The sequence below is a fragment of the Leptopilina heterotoma genome, unplaced genomic scaffold, assembly GCF_015476425.1.
Source record: "Leptopilina heterotoma isolate Lh14 unplaced genomic scaffold, ASM1547642v1 Lhet_3027, whole genome shotgun sequence".
In the NCBI taxonomy this organism is placed as follows: domain Eukaryota; kingdom Metazoa; phylum Arthropoda; class Insecta; order Hymenoptera; family Figitidae; genus Leptopilina; species Leptopilina heterotoma.
The window spans coordinates 1-23,489 of record NW_025111006.1 but is presented as its reverse complement, the minus strand read 5'-3'; the positions used below and the strand labels follow the sequence as shown (position 1 = coordinate 23,489).

General features: G+C 29.3%; 1 protein-coding gene across 1 annotated transcript; it reads right to left on the bottom strand.

Annotated features, from left to right (window-relative positions):
* Window positions 1–3,765: 3,765 nt before the first annotated feature.
* Window positions 3,766–8,622, bottom strand: LOC122504524 (esterase FE4-like). Its single transcript, XM_043615677.1, has 7 exons — window positions 8,293–8,622; window positions 7,915–8,074; window positions 7,307–7,683; window positions 6,845–7,016; window positions 6,579–6,772; window positions 4,887–5,034; window positions 3,766–4,228 (listed from the first exon to the last, which is right to left on the bottom strand). The coding sequence occupies exons 1-7, from the start codon at window positions 8,386–8,388 to the stop codon at window positions 3,933–3,935; spliced, it is 1,443 nt and encodes a 480-aa protein (XP_043471612.1). The 5' UTR covers window positions 8,389–8,622; the 3' UTR covers window positions 3,766–3,932.
* Window positions 8,623–23,489: the final 14,867 nt, after the last annotated feature.

The following is a 23,489-nucleotide window of genomic DNA, read 5'->3' as shown; positions in this document are numbered from 1 at the left end:
AACTTAAATTGACATTTTCTACTAAAAAACACTGCTTTTCAGTTTGTCTGGCTAAGATTGACTTTTTCTACTAAAAAACACTGTTTTTCAGTTTATCTGTTCAATATTGACTTATTCTACTAATAATAATTTTTTAAAGAATATTATGTCTGACTCTGTATCGGTATGGTCTGACTAAAATTATCTTTCTCTACTAAAATAATAATTGATTTATTTTTTATTTTTGTCTGGAACAAAAGTAGTTTTTACCGAGAATTGTTTTTTGTCTATAATTGACTTGTACTACTAAGAAAATTAAAAATAATTATGTCTGACTAAAATTGAATTTTTCTACTGAAAAAGATGAAATAGTCGTTTTAATGTTGTCTCTATGAAAGTGACATTATTGAAACAAGTTTTAAAAACGTTTTATTCTTTTATTATTATATTTTCATCAAATTTAATTGTTAATGCTATTCATCTGTAAATCTAAGAGAAATTGAAGCAAAACTTTGTTTTCATTAGAAATTAGGCATAAATCGTTTACACAATAACTCTTAAAAAAAATTACAAAATTACAAAATCAACTTTTTTTGTAAACAGTTAGAATTTTAATTAAGAAATAAGCTTAATAATGAAAAGGAAAATTTTTGCTTCCAGTTTACAGGACTCAGAGAATTAATGTCCAATATTTACTGAGGATGGAAGCATTTTTGGATTTCTCAAAGTATAATTAATTAAATTATGGATGTCCAACTGTTATTGATATTTTTGACTGGCATAATAAATTGAAAATAACCACTGTAAATATTCTTTGTCTGACTAAAAGCAATTTTTACTATTTGCAAAATTTAAAAAAATTTTTTTTGTCTAAAATTTATTCTTGTCTGACTACAGATGATATTAACAATTCAAAATTAGGTATGAAAAATAATCATTGTCTGGCTTATAAGTGAAAATTTATATCTGAAAAAAATCGAAGCTTTCTACTTGCCTGACAACAAATGACTTGTACTACTAAAAACACGATTTAAAATCGATTTAAGATATCTTTTTTAAGATTCTCACAATATAATTTATTAAATTATATATAGATGTCTAGTTGTAACGGAATTTCTCTACTGACAATAACAAATCCAAACAAACATTAAAAATTCTGTATCTGACTATAATCGACTTTTACTACTGAAATAAACCTTTTTTTAGTCATTTTTTTTTGTCTAAAATTTTTTCTTGTAAAATATAAATACATACATATGTCTGGCTGTAATTGACTTTTACTACTGATAATATATCATAACTTTCTTTGTCTGACTGTAATTGATTTTTACTAATGAAAAAAGAATTTTTTCATTTTTTCTGACTTAAATTTCTTTTGTCTGACTATAGGTGACATACACCACTCAAAATTAGGTTTATAAAATAAGCAATGACTCACCGTGTTACTACTAAAAATTGTTGCTTAAAAACCGAAGTTTTCTTCTTGTCTGACAACAAATGACTTGCACTACTGAAAACTCGATTTAAAATCGATTTAAAATATATTTTTTGTGTTTCTCAGAATAGAATTTATTAAATTATAAATGTCTGGTTGTAACAGACTTTTTCCACTGATAATAAATCAAAACAATCATTTCAAATATTCTCTGCCTGACTGAAATTGATCTTTACTACTTTAAAAAAAACATTTTTTTTTATTTTTTTCTGACTACATTTTTTTTTGTCTGACTACAGATGCCATTCTCTACTTAAAATTATAGAATTCAAAAGTAAACAATTAGTGACTATTTGACTTCTGAAAATTGATACCTGAAAAATCGCAGTTTTCTTCTTGTCTGACAACAAATGACATACGCTACTGAAAAATCGATTTTAAATATATTTCTTGTGTTTCTCAGAAAAGAATTTATTTGATTATAAATATCTGGTTGTGACGGACTTTTTCTACTGTTAAATAAATAGAAACAATCACAATAATAACTTTTCTTTGTCCAAACTGAATTTGATTTTTACTACTTAAAATTTTTTTTTAATTTTCTTTTGCCTTAAAATTTTTTCTTGTATGATCGTAAATGACATACACTACTCAAAATAAGGTTTAAAAATATTCAGTGACTGACTGTGTTACAGCTGAAAATTGTTTCTTGAAAAACCGAAGTTTTTCTCTTGTCTGACAACAACTGGCTTGCACTACTGAAAATTCGATTTATAATATCTTTTTTCTATTTCTCAGAATATATTGTATTAAATTATAAATATAGATGTCTGGCTGTAATCGACTTTTTCTACTGATAATATATCAAAACAATAATTATAAATATTCTTTGTCTGACTAAAGTTGACTTTTACTACTGAATAAAACATTTTTTCTTTTTTTTCTGACTAAAAATTTTTTTTCTGACTTCAAGTGCTACACTACTTGAAATAAGGTTTAAAAATATTTAATGACTGACTGTTACTACTGAAAAAAGCATTTTAAAAATTTTTTTCTGACTTAAATTTGTTCTTGTCTGACTAAAGATGACATAGAGTACTCGAAATAAAGTTTAAAAAATAATCAAAGACTGACTGTTTGACCTCTGAAAATTGATACATGAAAAAACGAAGCTTTCTTCTTGTCTGACAATAACTGACTTGTACTACTGAAAATTCGATTTAAAATATATTTTTTGTGCTTCTCAGAATAGAATTTCTTAAATGATCTATGTCTGGCTGTAACAGACTTTTTCTACTGATAACAATTCGAAACGAAACCAAAATATTCTTTTGTAGTTTTTCTAAATTTTATATTCTAAATATATTCTATTAAATATTCTTTGTCTGACTAAAATTGATTTTTACAACTTAAAAACCATTTTTTTGTTCCTTTTACAACATTTTTTTTCGTTATATGACAACAATTATTTTGTACTACTTAAAATTAGTTTATAAAAAATCAAGTCTGACTATAATGAAAAAAAACTTATTAGTAAATTTTATTGACAAATAGTAATTTTTTTCAATGTATAAGTAAATTTTACATTTTGTTTTGAATTAGTAAATTTTATCACAAATGCATTTTTTTACCAACTTGAAATTATTTTTATTTACCAGTCGATTATATTCTCCGAATAGCGAAGCAAAAAGAGAATTTCTTACCCGCATTCGGTAAGCTTTCATCGTTACCATCTGTAAACAAATTAATATTCTTTTCTGTTGCAAAATTTACAACAAAAAAACAAAAAAAAAACAAAAATTATTACCAATTTAACAGTAAAAAAAAGAATAAAAAAAATGATTATATGTCTATCATCAAATAAATATTTTTTTGTATTTTTTATTTATGTCAATAGGATTTTCCGGAAATTATTTAAATTATTTTAACTATTTTAATTATTTTCCCAATTGTTTTTTTATTCTTTTATAATTATTTCAATTATTTGTTATTTATTTAGACAATTTGTTAATGATTTCTCTATTTTCCACTATTTTTTATTATAAATTTATTATTAACTAATAAATAATAATTAATAACTAAATAAATAATATCCATGTACAGATGTACTATTTATTCAAAATTAATTAAATTCCTTTTGGAAACATTGAAAATAATTTTTCTCCTATCTTTTTCTTTGCAGTCTATAATATTTTTGAAAGTTTAAATTAAAATGTTTATTACAATTACAATGCTGTTATTTATTTTGAAATTCAATGAATTTCAAGCGAATTTACTTTCCAAAATTTATTATAATTATTTTACAAAAATAATATTTTGAAATAAATAGTTTAGAAAGAATTTAACAGTGACGAACTTTGGAATTTCTTTTTATGTTAAAAGGGGAAAAAATTCATACTTTTTAGTTTTTTTGATAAATTAAGCAGAGAATAAAGAAAACTTCTTCATTCTCATACGTAGTGAAAATATTGTAAAATATAGTAAAAATCACAAAATAAAAAAATTGTTATTATTCAATTTATGGCAAAGGGAATAATCTGTCCCACAATTTCATTTCTTCAGGATTAATAAGTCCATTTCTCATTGTAAGATGATCGCCAATTTCCAAATGACGTTTACGCTCAGGAGTGAATTTCTTCCAAGTAACATTTTCAAAAAGTTGGTCATTTTTGGCAATTGGTACTCCAGTTGTTGCAAAATTCTCCCAAATGGCTGTCATTCGTTCTACTGTTCGTGTTTCTGGATCGACTCTTTTGAAAAATGGAAATTGTTCGATGTAGAAAATATACATCAGATCATCATGATGTGAAACACCTGTAAAAAGAAGTTCAATAAATAATTTTAATATTTAATTAATTTAATAAAATTTCATTCGATTTTAATAAAAAGCAGAGGATAATATTTTAATAACCAGAGATTCATTCTAATGACACTCAGAAAAAAATTGTATTTAATCCGAATATAATTTATTTGCATTCAATAAAAGTATATTTTCCTCTGGGTCTACTAAATTATTTGTTTCAAATAAATTTTATTTGGTTCAAAGGAATTTTATTCGGTTCATAATAAATTTTATTTGGTTCAAATGAATTTTATTTGGTTCAAATAAATTTAATTTGAGTCAAGTAAAAATTCTTTTTTTGACGAATACAATTTTTATTTTTAACAATTAAATTATTTAGTAGATTCTGGGACAAATATTATTTATTTAATAAAAATTCAATTCTTCACAAATAGCATTTTCATATGAGTTAAACAAAAGTATATTTGTTACAAATAAAATTTTGTATTTGAATTAAATAAAATTTATTTTAACCGCAAATAAAACTTTTCTTCGAATAACTTTTCTTTGATAAAATTTATTTGAAACAAATAAAAAAATTGAGTAAACTCTGAGTCGAATATAACATTTTTTGAGTTTATTACTTCGTATTTATAATTTTATATAAATAGTAAAAATTATATATTTTACCAATCGGTTTGTTTGTTTCAGGATCCAAATAGTGACTAAATCTGCCTTGATATGTGAAATGATAATAATAAACAGGTGCACACGATGAGGCTGCCACTAAATTGACAAGACGATGAACTGAATAGGAAATGATGGAATCACGATAAAGCTGAAAAATACAAACAATATCCAATTACTTCTAAATTTAAGAATATTTAATAAATTAAACTAATATAGTTATTTTCGTAACAAGGGCGCAAAATAGGTGATTTCGCCAAAGTCGTAATCACCTTTGCGCCCATGATGCGAACATAATTTTTTGTCCTAACTGCATGGAAAGTATGGCATTGAGGGCACGCACGATTAAACTCTCATAGTAGTTAAAAATTAAGCTTTATATAAACATTATATCGAATGAAGTCTCTAATGATAGAAGTTTTAAAATAGAAATAAAAAACAATGTATTCTGGAAACATAGTATTTATTTAGAACGTAGTAATTAATAATTAAACAAAACTGAAACAGGAACTTTTAAAATTGACGATTTTGATAAACGAAATGGGAACAAAACCAAATATCTCATTATTTTTTTTAGAGAAAATAAAAAAAAATTGCAAATTTTTATAGACAAAATAAAACAAGTTGAAAATGTTTGCAGTTTTATAGTCAACATAAAAAGAAAGTCGAAAATGTCGCATTTTAATGAAGAAAATCAAATAATTAACAAGCGGGCGGTAAAGTATTTTCCGCCCGCTCGGAGGTAGGGGAAGCGGGCGGAAAATACTTTACCGCCCGCTGACGTCATACAAGCGGGCGCAAAATACTTTTCAGCCCGCTTCTCCCACTCCCGGGCGTAATGTGTTACTTTGCGCCCGCCTTAAGTGCCCGAAATGACATACTTTCCGTGCAGGTAGGACAAAATAGTTATTTTCGTAACAAGGGCGCAAAATAGGTGATTGCGACGATGGCGAAATGAAGGGAGCGAGGGGACACAATTTCGCGCCCGAGGCGAAGCCGAGGGAGCGAAAGTGTCCCCGAGGTCCCGAAATTCCGCCAAAGTCGTAATCACCTTTGCGCCCATGATGCGAACATAATTTTTTGTCCTAACTGCATGGAAAGTATGGCATAGAGGGCACGCACGATTAAACGCTCATATTAGTTAAAAATTAAGCTCTATATAAACATTATATCGAATGAAGTCTATAATGATAGAAGTTTTAAAATAGAAATAAAAAACAATGTATTCTGGAAACATAGTATTTATTTAGAACGTAGTAATTAATAATTAAACAAAACTGAAACAAGAACTTTTAAAATTGACAATTTTGATAAACGAAATGGGAACAAAACCAAATGTCTCATTATTTTTTTAGAGAAAATAAAAAAAAATTGCAAATTTTTATAGACAAAATAAAACAAGTTGAAAATGTTTGCAGTTTTATAGTCAACACAAAAAGAAAGTCGAAAATGTCGCATTTTAATGAAGAAAATCGAATAATTAACAAGCGGGCGGTAAAGTATTTTCCGCCCGCTCGGAGGTAGGCGAAGCGGGCGGAAAATACTTTACCGCCCGCTGACGTCATACAAGCGGGCGCAAAATACTTTTCCGCCCGCTTCCCCCACTCCCGGGCGTAATGTGTTACTTTGCGCCCGCCTTAAGTGCCCGAAATGACATACTTTCCGTGCAGGTAGGACAAAAAATAAATTTCATACTCCTGAAATGCCTTGAAGATGATCGACAGTAATTGGCTCATCATGATTGTAAAATGAGTTTAATTCTCTGCTAATTCGTCGAGATCTAGCAGTATTTCTTTCGTAAACAAATATAATAGGTGCTATTTCCTCCCATTTTGTATTCCAATCGTTAATTGCAGACAAGTTTCCTTTCTTAGCTTCCTCTCTCGCCACTTTGAAAAAGAATTTTTTTTTACAGCTTGAAAACTTTAATATTTTTTCTTTTTAGTTTTTATTTTACTTACATACAACAATACCACCGAATTCATCTTTAGTAACACCAGCAATAAGAGGAACTTGCTCGAATTTTCCTTCCCTTATTAATTTAGCCGGATCATCGGGGAGGAATCTTTCGACACCAGGAACAACTGGCTCAATTACTGGAGTCCAAACCCAAATTGGATTCCCATTCCATTCCTAAAATTCGACGATTCCATTAAAGTCGACAATAATTTGAAATTGAAAAAAAATATTGGATCAAACAATAACAATCATAAACCGAACGAAAAATATAAAAATTCTTTTTGTTTATTTTCCTTCACTATAATTAATATTTCTCAGAGGTAAAAGATTGATTAATAAAAAATTCTAAAAAAATGATTGTAAAATAGAATAATTTAAAGGTACTGAAAAAAATGATGTTGCTAATTCTGACATAAGAGTATGGTTGCGGGACTTTAGTTTAAACTAAACATAGAGTTACTTACAGAGAATTTTTCCAAAGTATTAGCAATTTCGTTCGCTGATTTTTGCTTCAAACAATTGAGCATATTTTGTGTATTATCAGTGGGGCAATTTAAAATTTGAGCCTGCTTTATTGCCAAATTCTTCTGATGTTTGGGAAATGGTTTCTGAAAAACGGCAGAACCACTCATTGCAATTGCCTTGTGAAATAATCCCCTTGACATTGGTGACACCAAATGTAATGTTACACTCCAACCACCAGCACTATATCCGGTTATTGTCACGCAATCAGGATTACCTCCAAAAGCAGCGATATTATTTTTAACCCAACGCAATGCTGCCACTTGATCCTTAAGACCGAGATTTCCCGGCATTAAAGAATCGCCGGTGCTCATGAAACCTGTTCAATTTTCCATTAAGTAATTAATTAAGAAATTAATTAAGTAACTATAAAAGGTAATTAATAAATTATTAAATACTCCCTAAATTTCAATAAAATATATTCCATTTTGATGTTTGTTTTGTTGTTGACTACAAGAACAAGTTTTACTTAAAGTAACTTGTTTTAAGTTACTTTAAACTTTTTAGAATGATTGGAAGTATTTATAATTTTCGGAATATTATATCAAACCTAAAGAAGCCAGACGATAATTTACAGTGACCAAAACAACTTCTTTGTCTAATAGATATTGCGGTCCTTGTAAATTACTTCGACCAGATCGAACATAAAAGGCACCGGGATGAAAGTAAACTATTACTGGATTCCGCACTAAATTAAATTTTGTTGGCACCTATAATGAATATTATTATATTTGGAAGGGAACCAATTACTATAAAAGGGCTCGAATCAGTGAAAGTATTTAAAAATACGGAATTTACGAACCAAAAATAAAAAAAAACATAAAAAAATATAACCAGCCCGAGTCAAATAAGAAAACTTATGAGCTTATGAAAATTAAATTTTTCATAATTATAAAACATGAAGATATCGATAACTACTTGGATGTACCTGATTTGTATAGACATTTAAGCGCAAACAATCCTCAGAAGTATGCGAGTTATTAGGTTGAGGACAAGCTGGGCCTTCAACGGAAGCATCAAACATTTCCGTCCACGGTTTTACTGGCTCTGCTTGCTATAAATATATTTAATCTTTCTTCTTGATAATTAAACGAAAAAAAAATTAAAAATACATAATCGACTCTACAAGGATACACTATACAAAAAAGTATACTTTTCCGCACTTTTTTCTATTTTTACTGCATAAAATAGCGTTCTTTCAAAACCAAAAGACGAAAAGACAAAAAAAAATACCACTTCCAATGTAGAAATTTCCCTGAGTTTCCTTATCAAAAATTGAATTCTAGTAAAAATCTTATAAGGAAAAATTAAGGGAACTGGTTAAGGCCCAGGATTTTCTGTGACGCATGGATCTTATAAAAATTCTCTTACAAGGAAATTTAGTAAGAATCCTACAAGAACGACACAAAGATCTTTCTATATAAAAATTTCATTTTTCCATGTTTGTTTTTTAATGATCATTTTAGGATATTTATATCCAATTGAAAAATGTAAATAATAAAAATAAAAAAGATATACAAAAAAAATACTATTATCACCACTTTTAAAATAAAAAACACAAATTAAGTTTTAAAAATAATTGCGACAAAATAAAAAAAATTGCAAAAATGGAAGAATTAAAATTTCATAATCGAAAATTTCTTATTTTCATTTCTTCCAAATTTCAGTTTTCTAATCATCTAAAAATCACCAAAGCTCTAGTAAGGACTAAGCCCTACACAATTCTAAAGAATACAGAATTTTATTTCAATTTTTAAGTAGTAGCACCCTCACCCGAACGCTATCAGACAATCAAAATTTGGTAAAAAGTCATTAAAAACTTATTTCTTCTAAATTTAGGAATTCTAATCATCTGAAAATTACCTGAGTTCTAGTAGGGACTAAACCCTACACAATCCTGAAGAATAGAGAATTTTATTTAAATTTTTAAGTAGTAGCACCCTCACCCGAACGCTATCAGACAATCAAAATTTGGTAAAATGTCATTAAAAATTTATTTCTTCCAAATTTAAGAACTCTAATCATCTAAAAAATACCTGAGTTCTAGTAGGGACTAAGCCCAACACAATCCTGAAGAATAGAGAGTTTTATTTAAATTTTTAAGTAGTAGCAGGTCCACCCGTACGCTATCAGACAATCGAAATTTGGAAAAAAATCATTAAAAATTTATTTCTTCAAAATTTAAGAATTCTAATCATCTAAAAAATACCTGAGTTCTAGTAGGGACTAAGCCCAACATAATCCTGAAGAATAGAGAATTTTATTTAAATTTTTAAGTAGTAGCATGTCCACCCGTACGCTATCAGACAATCAAAATTTAGTAAAAAGTCATTAAAAATTTATTTCTTCCAAATTTTAGCATTCTAATCATCTGAAAATTACCAGAGTTCTAGTAGGGACTGAGCCCAACACAATCTTGAAGAATACAGAATTTCATTTCAATTTTTAAGTAGTAGCAAGTCCACCCGTACGTTATCAGACAATCGAAATTTGGAAAAAAATCATTAAAAATTAATTTCTTCTAAAGTTAAGAATTCTAATCATCTGAAAATTACCTGAGTTCTAGTAGGGACTGAGCCTTACAAAATTCTAAAGAATACAAAATTTTATTTCAATTTTTAAGTAGTAGCACCCTCACCCGAACGCTATCAGACAATCAAAATTTAGTAAAAAGTCATTAAAAACTTATTTCTTCAAAATTTAGAAATTCTAATCATCTGAAAATTACCTGAGTTCTAGTAGGGACTGAACCCTACACAATCCTAAAGAATAGAGAATTTTATTTAAATTTTTAAGTAGTAGCACCCTCACCCGAACGCTATCAGACAATCAAAATTTAGTAAAAAGTCATTAAAAACTTATTTCTTCAAAATTTAGAAATTCTAATCATCTGAAAATTACCTGAGTTCTAGTAGGGACTGAGCCCAACACAATCCTTAAGAATACAGAATTTTATTTAAATTTTAAAGTAGTAGCGCCCTCACCCGAACGCTATCAGACAATCAAAATTTGGAAAAAAATCATTAAAAATTTATTTTTTCGAAATTTAAGAATTCTAATCATCTAAAAAATACCTGAGTTCTAGTAGGGACTAAGCCCAACACAATCCTGAAGAATAGAGAGTTTTATTTAAATTTTTAAGTAGTAGCAGGTCCACCCGTACGCTATCAGACAATTGAAATTTGGAAAAAAATCATTAAAAATTTATTTTTTCTAATTTTAGCATTCTAATCATCTGAAAATTACCTGAGTTCTAGTAGGGACTGAACCCTACACAATACTAAAGAATACAGAATTTTATTTCAATTTTTAAGTAGTAGCAGGTCCACCCGTACGTTATCAGACAATCAAAATTTGGAAAAAAATCATTAAAAATTAATTTCTTTTAAAGTTAAGAATTCTAATCATCTGAAAATTACCTGAGTTCTAGTAGGGACTGAGCCTTACAAAATTCTAAAGAATACAAAATTTTATTTCAATTTTTAAGTAGTAGCACCCTCACCCGAACGCTATCAGACAATCAAAATTTAGTAAAAAGTCATTAAAAACTTATTTCTTCAAAATTTAGAAATTCTAATCATCTGAAAATTACCTGAGTTCTAGTAGGGACTGAACCCTACACAATCCTGAAGAATAGAGAATTTTATTTAAATTTTTAAGTAGTAGCAGGTCCACCCGTACGCTATCAGACAATCAAAATTTAGTAAAAAGTCATTAAAAATTTATTTCTTCCAAATTTAGGAATTCTAATCATCTGAAAATTACCTGAGTTCTAGTAGGGACTGAACCCTACACAATCCTGAAGAATAGAGAATTTCATTTAAATTTTTAAGTAGTAGCAGGTCCACCCGTACGCTATCAGACAATCAAAATTTAGAAAAAAATCATTAAAAATTTATTTCTTCCAAATTTTAGCATTCTAATCATCTCAAAATTACCTGAGTTCTAGAAGGGAATGAGCCCAACACAATCCTGAAGAATACAGAATTTTATTTTAATTTTTAAGTAGTAGCAGGTCCACCCGTACGCTATCAGACAATAGAATTTTGGTAAAAAGTCATTAAAAATGTTTTTCTTCCAAATTTAGGAATTCTAATTATCTGAAAATTACCTAAATTCTAGTAGAGACTGAGCCTTACACAATTCTAAAGAATACAAAATTTTATTTCAATTTTTAAGTAGTAGCACCCTCACCCGAACGCTATCAGACAATCAAAATTTAGTAAAAAGTTATTAAAAACTTATTTCTTCCAAATTTAGGAATTCTAATCATCTGAAAATTACCTGAGTTCTAGTAGGGACTGAACCCTACACAATCCTGAAGAATAGAGAATTTTATTTAAATTTTTAAGTAGTAGCAGGTCCACCCGTACGCTATCAGACAATCGAAATTTAGAAAAAAATCATTAAAAATTTATTTCTTCCAAATTTTAGCATTCTAATCATCTCAAAATTACCTGAGTTCTAGTAGGGACTGAACCCTACACAATCCTGAAGAATAGAGAATTTTATTTAAATTTTTAAGTAGTAGCAGGTCCACCCGTACGCTGTCAGACAATCAAAATTTGGATAAAAATCATTAAAAATTAATTTCTTCCAAATTTAAGAATTCTAATCATCTGAAAAATTACCTGAGTTCTAGTAGGGACTGAGCCTTACACAATTCTAAAGAATACAAAATTTTATTTCAATTTTTAAGTAGTAGCACCCTCACCCGAACGCTATCAGACAATCAAAATTTAGTAAAAAGTCATTAAAAACTTATTTCTTCCAAATTTAGGAATTCTAATCATCTGAAAATTACCTGAGTTCTAGTAGGGACTGAATCCTACACAATCCTGAAGAATAGAGAATTTTATTTAAATTTTTAAGTAGTAGCAGGTCCACCCGTACGCTGTCAGACAATCAAGATTTGGATAAAAATCATTAAAAATTAATTTCTTCTAAATTTAAGAATTCTAATCATCTGAAAATTACCTGAGTTCTAGTAGGGACTGAGCCTTACACAATTCTAAAGAATACAAAATTTTATTTCAATTTTTAAGTAGTAGCACCCTCACCCGAACGCTATCAGACAATCAAAATTTAGTAAAAAGTCATTAAAAACTTATTTCTTCCAAATTTAGGAATTCTAATCATCTAAAAATTACCTGAGTTCTAGTAGGGACTGAACCCTACACAATCCTGAAGAATAGAGAATTTTATTTAAATTTTTAAGTAGTAGCAGGTCCACCCGTACGCTATCAGACAATCGAAATTGGGAAAAAAATCATTAAAAATTTATTTTTTCTAATTTTAGCATTCTAATCATCTCAAAATTACCTGAGTTCTAGTAGGGACTCAGCCTTACACAATTCTAAAGAATACAAAATTTTATTTCAATTTTTAAGTAGTAGCACCCTCACCCGAACGCTATCAGACAATCAAAATTTAGTAAAAAGTTATTAAAAACTTATTTCTTCCAAATTTAGGAATTCTAATCATCTGAAAATTACCTGAGTTCTAGTAGGGACTGAACCCTACACAATCCTGAAGAATAGAGAATTTTATTTAAATTTTTAAGTAGTAGCAGGTCCACCCGTACGCTATCAGACAATCGAAATTGGGAAAAAAATCATTAAAAATTTATTTTTTCTAATTTTAGCATTCTAATCATCTCAAAATTACCTGAGTTCTAGTAGGGACTCAGCCTTACACAATTCTAAAGAATACAAAATTTTATTTCAATTTTTAAGTAGTATCACCCTCACCCGAACGCTATCAGACAATCAAAATTTAGTAAAAAGTTATTAAAAACTTATTTCTTCCAAATTTAGGAATTCTAATTATCTGAAAATTACCTGAGTTCTAGTAGGGACTGAACCCTACACAATCCTGAAGAATAGAGAATTTTATTTAAATTTTTAAGTAGTAGCAGGTCCACCCGTACGCTATCAGACAATCGAAATTTGGAAAAAAATCATTAAAAATTTATTTCTTCCAAATTTTAGCATTCTAATCATCTCAAAATTATTTGAGTTCTAGTAGGGACTGAGCCCAACACAATCCTGAAGAATACAGAATTTTATTTCAATTTTTAAGTAGTAGCACCCTCACCCGAACGCTATCAGACAATCAAAATTTAGTAAAAAGTCATTAAAAACTTATTTATTCCAAATTTAGGAATTCTAATCATCTGAAAATTACCTGAGTTCTAGTAGGGACTGAACCCTACACAATCCTAAAGAATAGAGAATTTTATTTAAATTTTTAAGTAGTAGCAGGTTTACCCGTACGCTATCAGACAATCGAAATTTGGAAAAAAATCATTAAAAATTTATTTCTTTCAAATTTTAGCATTCTAATCATCTGAAAATTACCTGAGTTCTAGTAGGGACTGAACCCTACACAATTCTGAAGAATAGAGAATTTTATTTAAATTTTTAAGTAGTAGCAGGTCCACCCGTACGCTATCAGACAATCAAAATTTAGAAAAAAATCATTAAAAATTTATTTCTTCCAAATTTTAGCATTCTAATCATCTCAAAATTACCTGAGTTCTAGTAGGGACTGAGCCCAACACAATCCTGAAGAATACAGAATTTTATTTTAATTTTTAAGTAGTAGCAGGTCCACCCGTACGCTATCAGACAATCGAAATTTGGAAAAAAATCATTAAAAATTAATTTCTTCCAAATTTAAGAATTCTAATCATCTAAAAAATACCTGAGTTCTAGTAGGGACTAAGCCCAACACAATCCTGAAGAATAGAGAGTTTTATTTAAATTTTTAAGTAGTAGCAGGTCCACCCGTACGCTATCAGACAATCAAAATTTGGTAAAAAGTCATTAAAAATTTATTTCTTTAAAATTTAGGAATTCAAATCATCTGAAAATTACCTGAGTTCTAGTAGGGACTGAAGCCCTAACACAATCCTGAAGAATAGAGAATTTTATTTAAATTTTTAAGTAGTAGCAGGTCCACCCGTACGCTATCAGACAATCGAAATTTGGAAAAAAATCATTAAAAATTTATTTCTTCCAAATTTTAGCATTCTAATCATCTCAAAATTACCTGAGTTCTAGTAGGGACTGAGCCCTACACAATCCTGAAGAATACAGAATTTTATTTCAATTTTTAAGTAGTAGCACGTTCACCCGAACGCTATCAGACAATCAAAATTTAGTAAAAAGTCATTAAAAATTTATTTCTTCCAAATTTAGGAATTCTAATCATCTGAAAATTACCTGAGTTCTAGTAGGGACTGAGCCCTACACAATCCTAAAGAATACAGAATTTTATTTCAATTTTTAAGTAGTAGCAGGCCCACCCGTACGCTATCAGACAATCAAAATTTAGTAAAAAGTCATTAAAAATTTATTTCTTCCAAATTTAGGAATTCTAATCATCTGAAAATTACCTGAGTTCTAGTAGGGACTGAACCCTACACAATCCTGAAGAATAGAGAATTTTATTTAAATTTTTAAGTAGTAGCAGGTCCACCCGTACGCTATCAGACAATCGAAATTTAGGAAAAAAATCATTAAAAATTATTTCTTCAAATTTAGAATTCTAATCATCTGAAAATTACCTGAGTTCTAGTAGGGACTGAAGCCCTACACAATCCTGAAGAATAGAGAATTTTATTTAAATTTTTAAGTAGTAGCAGGTCCACCCGTACGCTATCAGACAATCAAAATTTAGGTAAAAAGTCATTAAAAATTTATTTCTTCCAAATTTAGGAATTCTAATCATCTGAAAATTACCTGAGTTCTAGTAGGGACTGAGCCCTACACAATCCTGAAGAATACAGAATTTTATTTCAATTTTTAAGTAGTAGCACCCTCACCCGTACGCTATCAGACAATCAAAATTTAGTAAAAAGTCATTAAAAATTATTTCTTCCAAATTTAGAATTCTAATCATCTGAAAATTACCTGAGTTCTAGTAGGGACTGAACCCTACACAATCCTGAAGAATAGAGAATTTTATTTAAATTTTTAAGTAGTAGCAGGTCCACCCGTACGCTATCAGACAATCGAAATTTGGAAAAAAATCATTAAAAATTTATTTCTTCCAATTTTAGCATTCTAATCATCTCAAAATTACCTGAGTTCTAGTAGGGACTGAGCCTAACACAATCCTGAAGAATACAGAATTTTATTTCAATTTTTAAGTAGTAGCACCCTCACCCGAACGCTATCAGACAATCAAAATTTGGTAAAAAGTCATTAAAAATTTATTTCTTTGAAATTTAGGAATTCTAATCATCTAAAAAATACCTGAGTTCTAGTAGGGACTGAGCCTAACACAATCCTGAAGAATACAGAATTTTATTTCAATTTTTAAGTAGTAGCAGGTCTACCCGTACGCTATCAGAAAATCAAAATTTAGTAAAAAGTCATTAAAAATTTATTTCTGCCAAATTTAGGAATTCTAATCATCTGAAAATTACCTGAGTTCTAGTAGGGACTGAACCCTACACAATCCTAAAGAATAGAGAATTTTATTTAAATTTTTAAGTAGTAGCAGGTCCACCCGTACGCTATCAGACAATCGAAATTTGGAAAAAAATCATTAAAAATTTATTTCTTCCAAATTTTAGAATTCTAATCATCTCAAAATTACCTGAGTTCTAGTAGGGACTGAGCCTACACAATCCTGAAGAATACAGAATTTTATTTCAATTTTTAAGTAGTAGCAGCCCTCACCCGAACGCTATCAGACAATCAAAATTTAGTAAAAAGTCATTAAAAATTATTTCTTCCAAATTTAGGAATTCTAATCATCTGAAAATTACCTGAGTTCTAGTAGGGACTGAACCCTACACAATCCTGAAGAATAGAGAATTTTATTTAAATTTTTAAGTAGTAGCAGGTCCACCCGTACGCTATCAGACAATCGAAATTTGGAAAAAAATCATTAAAAATTTATTTCTTCCAAATTTTAGCATTCTAATCATCTCAAAATTACCTGAGTTCTAGTAGGGACTGAGCCTAACACAATCCTGAAGAATACAGAATTTTATTTCAATTTTTAAGTAGTAGCACCCTCACCCGAACGCTATCAGACAATCAAAATTTAGTAAAAAGTCATTAAAAATTATTTCTTCCAAATTTAGGAATTCTAATCATCTGAAAATTACCTGAGTTCTAGTAGGGACTGAACCCTACACAATCCTAAAGAATAGAGAATTTTATTTAAATTTTTAAGTAGTAGCAGGTCTACCCGTACGCTATCAGACAATCAAAATTTGGTAAAAAAGTCATTAAAAATTTATTTCTTCCAAATTTAAGAATTCTAATCATCTGAAAATTACCTGAGTTCTAGTAGGGACTGAGCCTACACAATTCTGAAGAATAGAGAATTTTATTTAATTTTTAAGTAGTAGCAGCCTCACCCGTACGCTATCAGACAATCAAAATTTAGTAAAAAGTCATTAAAAATTTATTTCTTCCAAATTTAGAATTCTAATCATCTGAAAATTACCTGAGTTCTAGTAGGGACTGAGCCTACACAATCCTGAAGAATACAGAATTTTATTTAATTTTTAAGTAGTAGCAGGTCCACCCGTACGCTATCAGACAATCAAAATTTGGTAAAAAGTCATTAAAAATTAATTTCTTCCAAATTTAAGAATTCTAATCATCTAAAAAATACCTGAGTTCTAGTAGGGACTAAGCCCAACACAATCCTGAAGAATAGAGAGTTTTATTTAAATTTTTAAGTAGTAGCAGGTCCACCCGTACGCTATCAGACAATCAAAATTTGGTAAAAAGTCATTAAAAATTTATTTCTTTAAAATTTAGGAATTCAAATCATCTGAAAATTACCTGAGTTCTAGTAGGGACTAAGCCCAACACAATCCTGAAGAATAGAGAATTTTATTTAAATTTTTAAGTAGTAGCAGGTCCACCCGTACGCTATCAGACAATCGAAATTTGGAAAAAAATCATTAAAAATTTATTTCTTCCAAATTTTAGCATTCTAATCATCTCAAAATTACCTGAGTTCTAGTAGGGACTGAGCCCAACACAATCCTGAAGAATACAGAATATTATTTCAATTTTTAAGTAGTAGCACTTTCACCCGAACGCTATCAGACAATCAAAATTTAGTAAAAAGTCATTAAAAACTTATTTCTTCCAAATTTAGGAATTCTAATCATCTGAAAATTACCTAAGTTCTAGTAGGGACTGAACCCTACACAATCCTGAAGAATAGAGAATTTTATTTAAATTTTTAAGTAGTAGCAGGTCCACCCGTACGCTATCAGACAATCAAAATTTAGTAAAAAGTCATTAAAAATTTATTTCTTCCAAATTTAGGAATTCTAATCATCTGAAAATTACCTGAGTTCTAGTAGGGACTGAACCCTACACAATCCTGAAGAATAGAGAATTTTATTTAAATTTTTAAGTAGTAGCAGGTCCACCCGTACGCTATCAGACAATCGAAATTTAGAAAAAAATTCATTAAAAATTTATTTCTTCCAAATTTAGGAATTCTAATCATCTCAAAATTACCTGAGTTCTAGTAGGGACTGAGCCCAACACAATCCTGAAGAATACAGAATTTTATTTCAATTTTTAAGTAGTAGCAAGTCCACCCGTACGTTATCAGACAATCGAAATTTGGAAAAAAATCATTAAAAATTAATTTCTTCCAAATTTAAGAATTCTAATCATCTGAAAATTACCTGAGTTCTAGTAGGGACTGAGCCTTACACAATTCTAAAGAATACAGAATTTTATTTAAATTTTTAAGTAGTAGCAGGTCCACCCGTACGCTATCAGACAATCGAAATTTGGAAAAAAATCATTAAAAATTTATTTTTTCTAATTTTAGCATTCTAATCATCTCAAAATTACCTGAGTTCTAGTAGGGACTGAGCCTAACACAATCCTGAAGAATACAGAATTTTATTTCAATTTTTAAGTAGTAGCACCCTCACCCGAACGCTATCAGACAATCAAAATTTTGGTAAAAAGTCATTAAAAATTTATTTCTTTGAAATTTAGGAAATCTAATCATCTAAAAAATACCTGAGTTCTAGTAGGGACTGAGCCTAACACAATCCTGAAGAATACAGAATTTTATTTCAATTTTTAAGTAGTAGCAGGTCTACCCGTACGCTATCAGACAATCAAAATTTAGTAAAAAGTCATTAAAAATTTATTTCTTCCAAATTTAGGAATTCTAATCATCTGAAAATTACCTGAGTTCTAGTAGGGACTGAACCCTACACAATCCTAAAGAATAGAGAATTTTATTTAAATTTTTAAGTAGTAGCAGGTCCACCCGTACGCTATCAGACAATCGAAATTTGGAAAAAAATCATTAAAAATTTATTTTTTCTAATTTAGAATTCTAATCATCTCAAAATTACCTGAGTTCTAGTAGGGACTGAGCCCTACACAATCCTGAAGAATACAGAATTTTATTTCAATTTTTAAGTAGTAGCAGCCCTCACCCGAACGCTATCAGACAATCAAAATTTGGTAAAAAAGTCATTAAAAATTTATTTCTTCCAAATTTAAGAATTCTAATCATCTGAAAATTACCTGAGTTCTAGTAGGGACTGAACCCTACACAATCCTGAAGAATAGAGAATTTTATTTAAATTTTTAAGTAGTAGCAGGTCCACCCGTACGCTATCAGACAATTGAAATTTGGAAAAAAAATCATTAAAAATTTATTTTTCTAATTTTAGCATTCTAATCATCTGAAAATTACCTGAGTTCTAGTAGGGACTGAACCCTACACCATACTAAAGAATACAGAATTTTATTTCAATTTTAAGTAGTAGCAGGTCCACCCGTACGTTATCAGACAATCAAAATTTAGTAAAAAAAGTCATTAAAAATTAATTTCTTTTAAAGTTAAGAATTCTAATCATCTGAAAAATTACCTGAGTTCTAGTAGGGACTGAGCCTACAACAAATCCTAAAGAATACAAGAATTTTATTTCAATTTTTAAGTAGTAGCACCCTCACCCGAACGCTATCAGACAATCAAAATTTAGTAAAAAGTCATTAAAAACTTATTTCTTCCAAATTTAGAAATTCTAATCATCTGAAAATTACCTGAGTTCTAGTAGGGACTGAACCCTACACAATCCTGAAGAATAGAGAATTTTATTTAAATTTTTAAGTAGTAGCAGGTCCACCCGTACGCTATCAGACAATCGAAAATTTGGTAAAAAGTCATTAAAAATTTATTTCTTCCAAATTTAGAATTCTAATCATCTGAAAATTACCTGAGTTCTAGTAGGGACTGAGCCCTACACAATCCTGAAGAATACAGAATTTTATTTCAATTTTTAAGTAGTAGCAGGTCCACCCGTACGCTATCAGACAATCAAAATTTAGTAAAAAAGTCATTAAAAATTTATTTCTTCCAAATTTAGAATTCTAATCATCTAAAATTACCTGAGTTCTAGTAGGGACTGAGCCCTACACAATCCTGAAGAATACAGAATTTTATTTCAATTTTTAAGTAGTAGCAGGTCCACCCGTACGCTATCAGACAATCGAAATTTAGTAAAAAATCATTAAAAATTTATTTCTTCCAAATTTAGAATTCTAATCATCTGAAAATTACCTGAGTTCTAGTAGGGACTGAGCCTACACAATCTCTGAAGAATAGAGAATTTTATTTCAATTTTTAAGTAGTAGCACCTCACCCGAACGCTATCAGACAATCAAAATTTAGTAAAAAGTTCATTAAAAACTTATTTTCTTCCAAATTTAGGAATTCTAATCATCTGAAAATTACCTGAGTTCTAGTAGGGACTGAACCCTACACAATCCTGAAGAATAGAGAATTTTATTTAAATTTTAAGTAGTAGCAGGTCCCACCGTACGCTATCAGACAATCGAAATTTAGTAAAAAGTCATTAAAAATTTATTTCTTCCAAATTTAGGAATTCTAATCATCTGAAAATTACCTGAGTTCTAGTAGGGACTGAACCCTACACAATCCTGAAGAATAGAGAATTTTATTTAATTTTTAAGTAGTAGCAGGTCCACCCGTACGCTATCAGACAATCGAAATTTGGATAAAAAGTCATTAAAAATTAATTTCTTCCAAATTTAGGAATTCTAATCATCTGAAAATTACCTGAGTTCTAGTAGGGACTGAGCCTACACAATCCTGAAGAATACAGAATTTTATTTCAATTTTTAAGTAGTAGCACCCTCACCCGAACGCTATCAGACAATCAAAATTTAGTAAAAAGTCATTAAAAATTATTTCTTCCAAATTTAGGAATTCTAATCATCTGAAAAATTACCTGAGTTCTAGTAGGGACTGAACCCTACACAATCCTGAAGAATAGAGAATTTTATTTAAATTTTTAAGTAGTAGCAGGTCCACCCGTACGCTATCAGACAATCGAAATTTGGTAAAAAAGTCATTAAAAATTATTTCTTTCCAAATTTAGCATTCTAATCATCTGAAAATTACCTGAGTTCTAGTAGGGACTGAGCCCTACACAATCCTGAAGAATACAGAATTTTATTTCAATTTTTAAGTAGTAGCAGGTCCACCCGTAACGCTATCAGACAATCGAAATTTGGTAAAAAAGTCATTAAAAATTTATTTCTTCCAAATTTAGAATTCTAATCATCTGAAAATTACCTGAGTTCTAGTAGGGACTGAGCCCTAACACAATCCTGAAGAATACAGAATTTTATTTCAATTTTTAAGTAGTAGCACCCTCACCCGAACGCTATCAGACAATCAAAATTTAGGTAAAAAGTCATTAAAAATTTATTTCTTCCAAATTTAGGAATTCTAATCATCTGAAAATTACCTGAGTTCTAGTAGGGACTGAACCCTACACAATCCTGAAGAATAGAGAATTTTATTTAAATTTTTAAGTAGTAGCAGGTCCACCCGTACGCTATCAGACAATCGAAATTTAGAAAAAAATCATTAAAAATTTATTTCTTCCAAATTTTAGAATTCTAATCATCTAAAATTACCTGAGTTCTAGTAGGGACTGAGCCCTACACAATCCTGAAGAATAGAGAATTTTATTTAAATTTTTAAGTAGTAGCAGGTCCACCCGTACGCTATCAGACAATCAAAATTTAGTAAAAAAGTCATTAAAAATTTATTTCTTCCAAATTTCAGAATTCTATCATCTGAAAAATTACCTGAGTTCTAGTAGGGACTGAGCCCTACACAATCCTAAGAATAGAAATTTTATTTAATTTTTAAGTAGTAGCACCCTCACCCGAACGCTATCAGACAATCAAAATTTAGTAAAAAGTCATTAAAAATCTTATTTCTTCCAAATTTAGAATTCTAATCATCTAAAATTACCTGAGTTCTAGTAGGGACTGAGACCCTACACAATCCTGAAGAATAGAGAATTTTATTTAAATTTTTAAGTAGTAGCAGGTCCACCCGTACGCTATCAGACAATCGAAATTTGGAAAAAAATCATTAAAATTTTTTTTTTTCTAATTTTAGCATTTTAATCATCTCAAAATTACCTGAGTTCTAGTAGGGACTGAGCCTTACACAATTCTAAGAATACAGAAATTTTATTTCAATTTTTAAGTAGTAGCACCCTCACCCGAACGCTATCAGACAATCAAAATTTAGTAAAAAGTTATTAAAAACTTATTTCTTCCAAATTTAGGAATTCTAATCATCTGAAAATTACCTGAGTTCTAGTAGGGACTGAATCCTACACAATCCTGAAGAATAGAGAATTTTATTTAAATTTTTAAGTAGTAGCAGGTCCACCCGTACGCTATCAGACAATCGAAATTTGGAAAAAATCATTAAAAATTATTTCTTCCAAATTTAGAATTCTAATCATCTCAAAATTACCTGAGTTCTAGTAGGGACTGAGCCTTAACACAATCTGAAGAATACAGAATTTTATTTCAATTTTTAAGTAGTAGCACCCTCACCCGAACGCTATCAGACAATCAAAATTTAGTAAAAGTCATTAAAAAATTTATTTCTTCCAAATTTAGGAATTCTAATCATCTGAAAATTACCTGAGTTCTAGTAGGGACTGAACCCTACACAATCCTGAAGAATAGAGAATTTTATTTAAATTTTTAAGTAGTAGCAGGTCCTACCCGTACGCTATCAGACAATCGAAATTTGGAAAAAAATCATTAAAAATTAATTTCTTCCAAATTTAAGAATTCTAATCATCTAAAATTACCTGAGTTCTAGTAGGGACTGAGCCTACACAATCCTGAAAGAATACAGAATTTTATTTCAATTTTTAAGTAGTAGCACCCTCACCCGAACGCTATCAGACAATCAAAATTTAGTAAAAAGTCATTAAAACTTATTTCTTTCAAATTTAGGAATTCTAATCATCTGAAAATTACCTGAGTTCTAGTAGGGACTAAACCCTACACAATCTGAAGAATAGAGAATTTTATTTAAATTTTTAAGTAGTAGCAGGTCCACCCGTACGCTATCAGACAATCAAATTTGGTAAAAAGTCATTAAAAATTTATTTCTTCCAAATTTAGAATTCTAATCATCTTAAAATTACCTGAGTTCTAGTAGGGACTGAGCCTAACACAATCCTGAAGAATACAGAATTTTATTTCAATTTTTAAGTAGTAGCACCCGTCCACCCGAACGCTATCAGACAATCAAAATTTAGTAAAAAGTCATTAAAATTTATTTCTTCCAAATTTAGGAATTCTAATCATCTGAAAATTACCTGAGTTCTAGTAGGGACTGAACCCTACACAATCCTGAAGAAATAGAGAATTTTATTTAAATTTTTAAGTATAGCAGGTCCTACCCGTACGCTATCAGACAATCGAAATTTGAAAAAAAATCATTAAAAATTATTTCTTCCAAATTTAAGAATTCTAATCATCTGAAAATTACCTTGAGTTCTAGTAGGGACGGAGCCTTACAACATCCTAAGAATACAGAATTTTAGTTCAATTTTAAGTAGGTAGCACCCTCACACCGAAACGCTATCAGACAATCAAATTTAGTAAAAAGTCATTAAAAATTTATTTCTTCCAATTTAGGGATTCTAAATCATCTAAAATTACCTGAGATTCTAGTAGGGCTGAAACCCTACACAATCCTGAAGAATAAGAATTTTATTTAAATTTTGAAGTAGTAGCAGGGTTACCCCGTCGC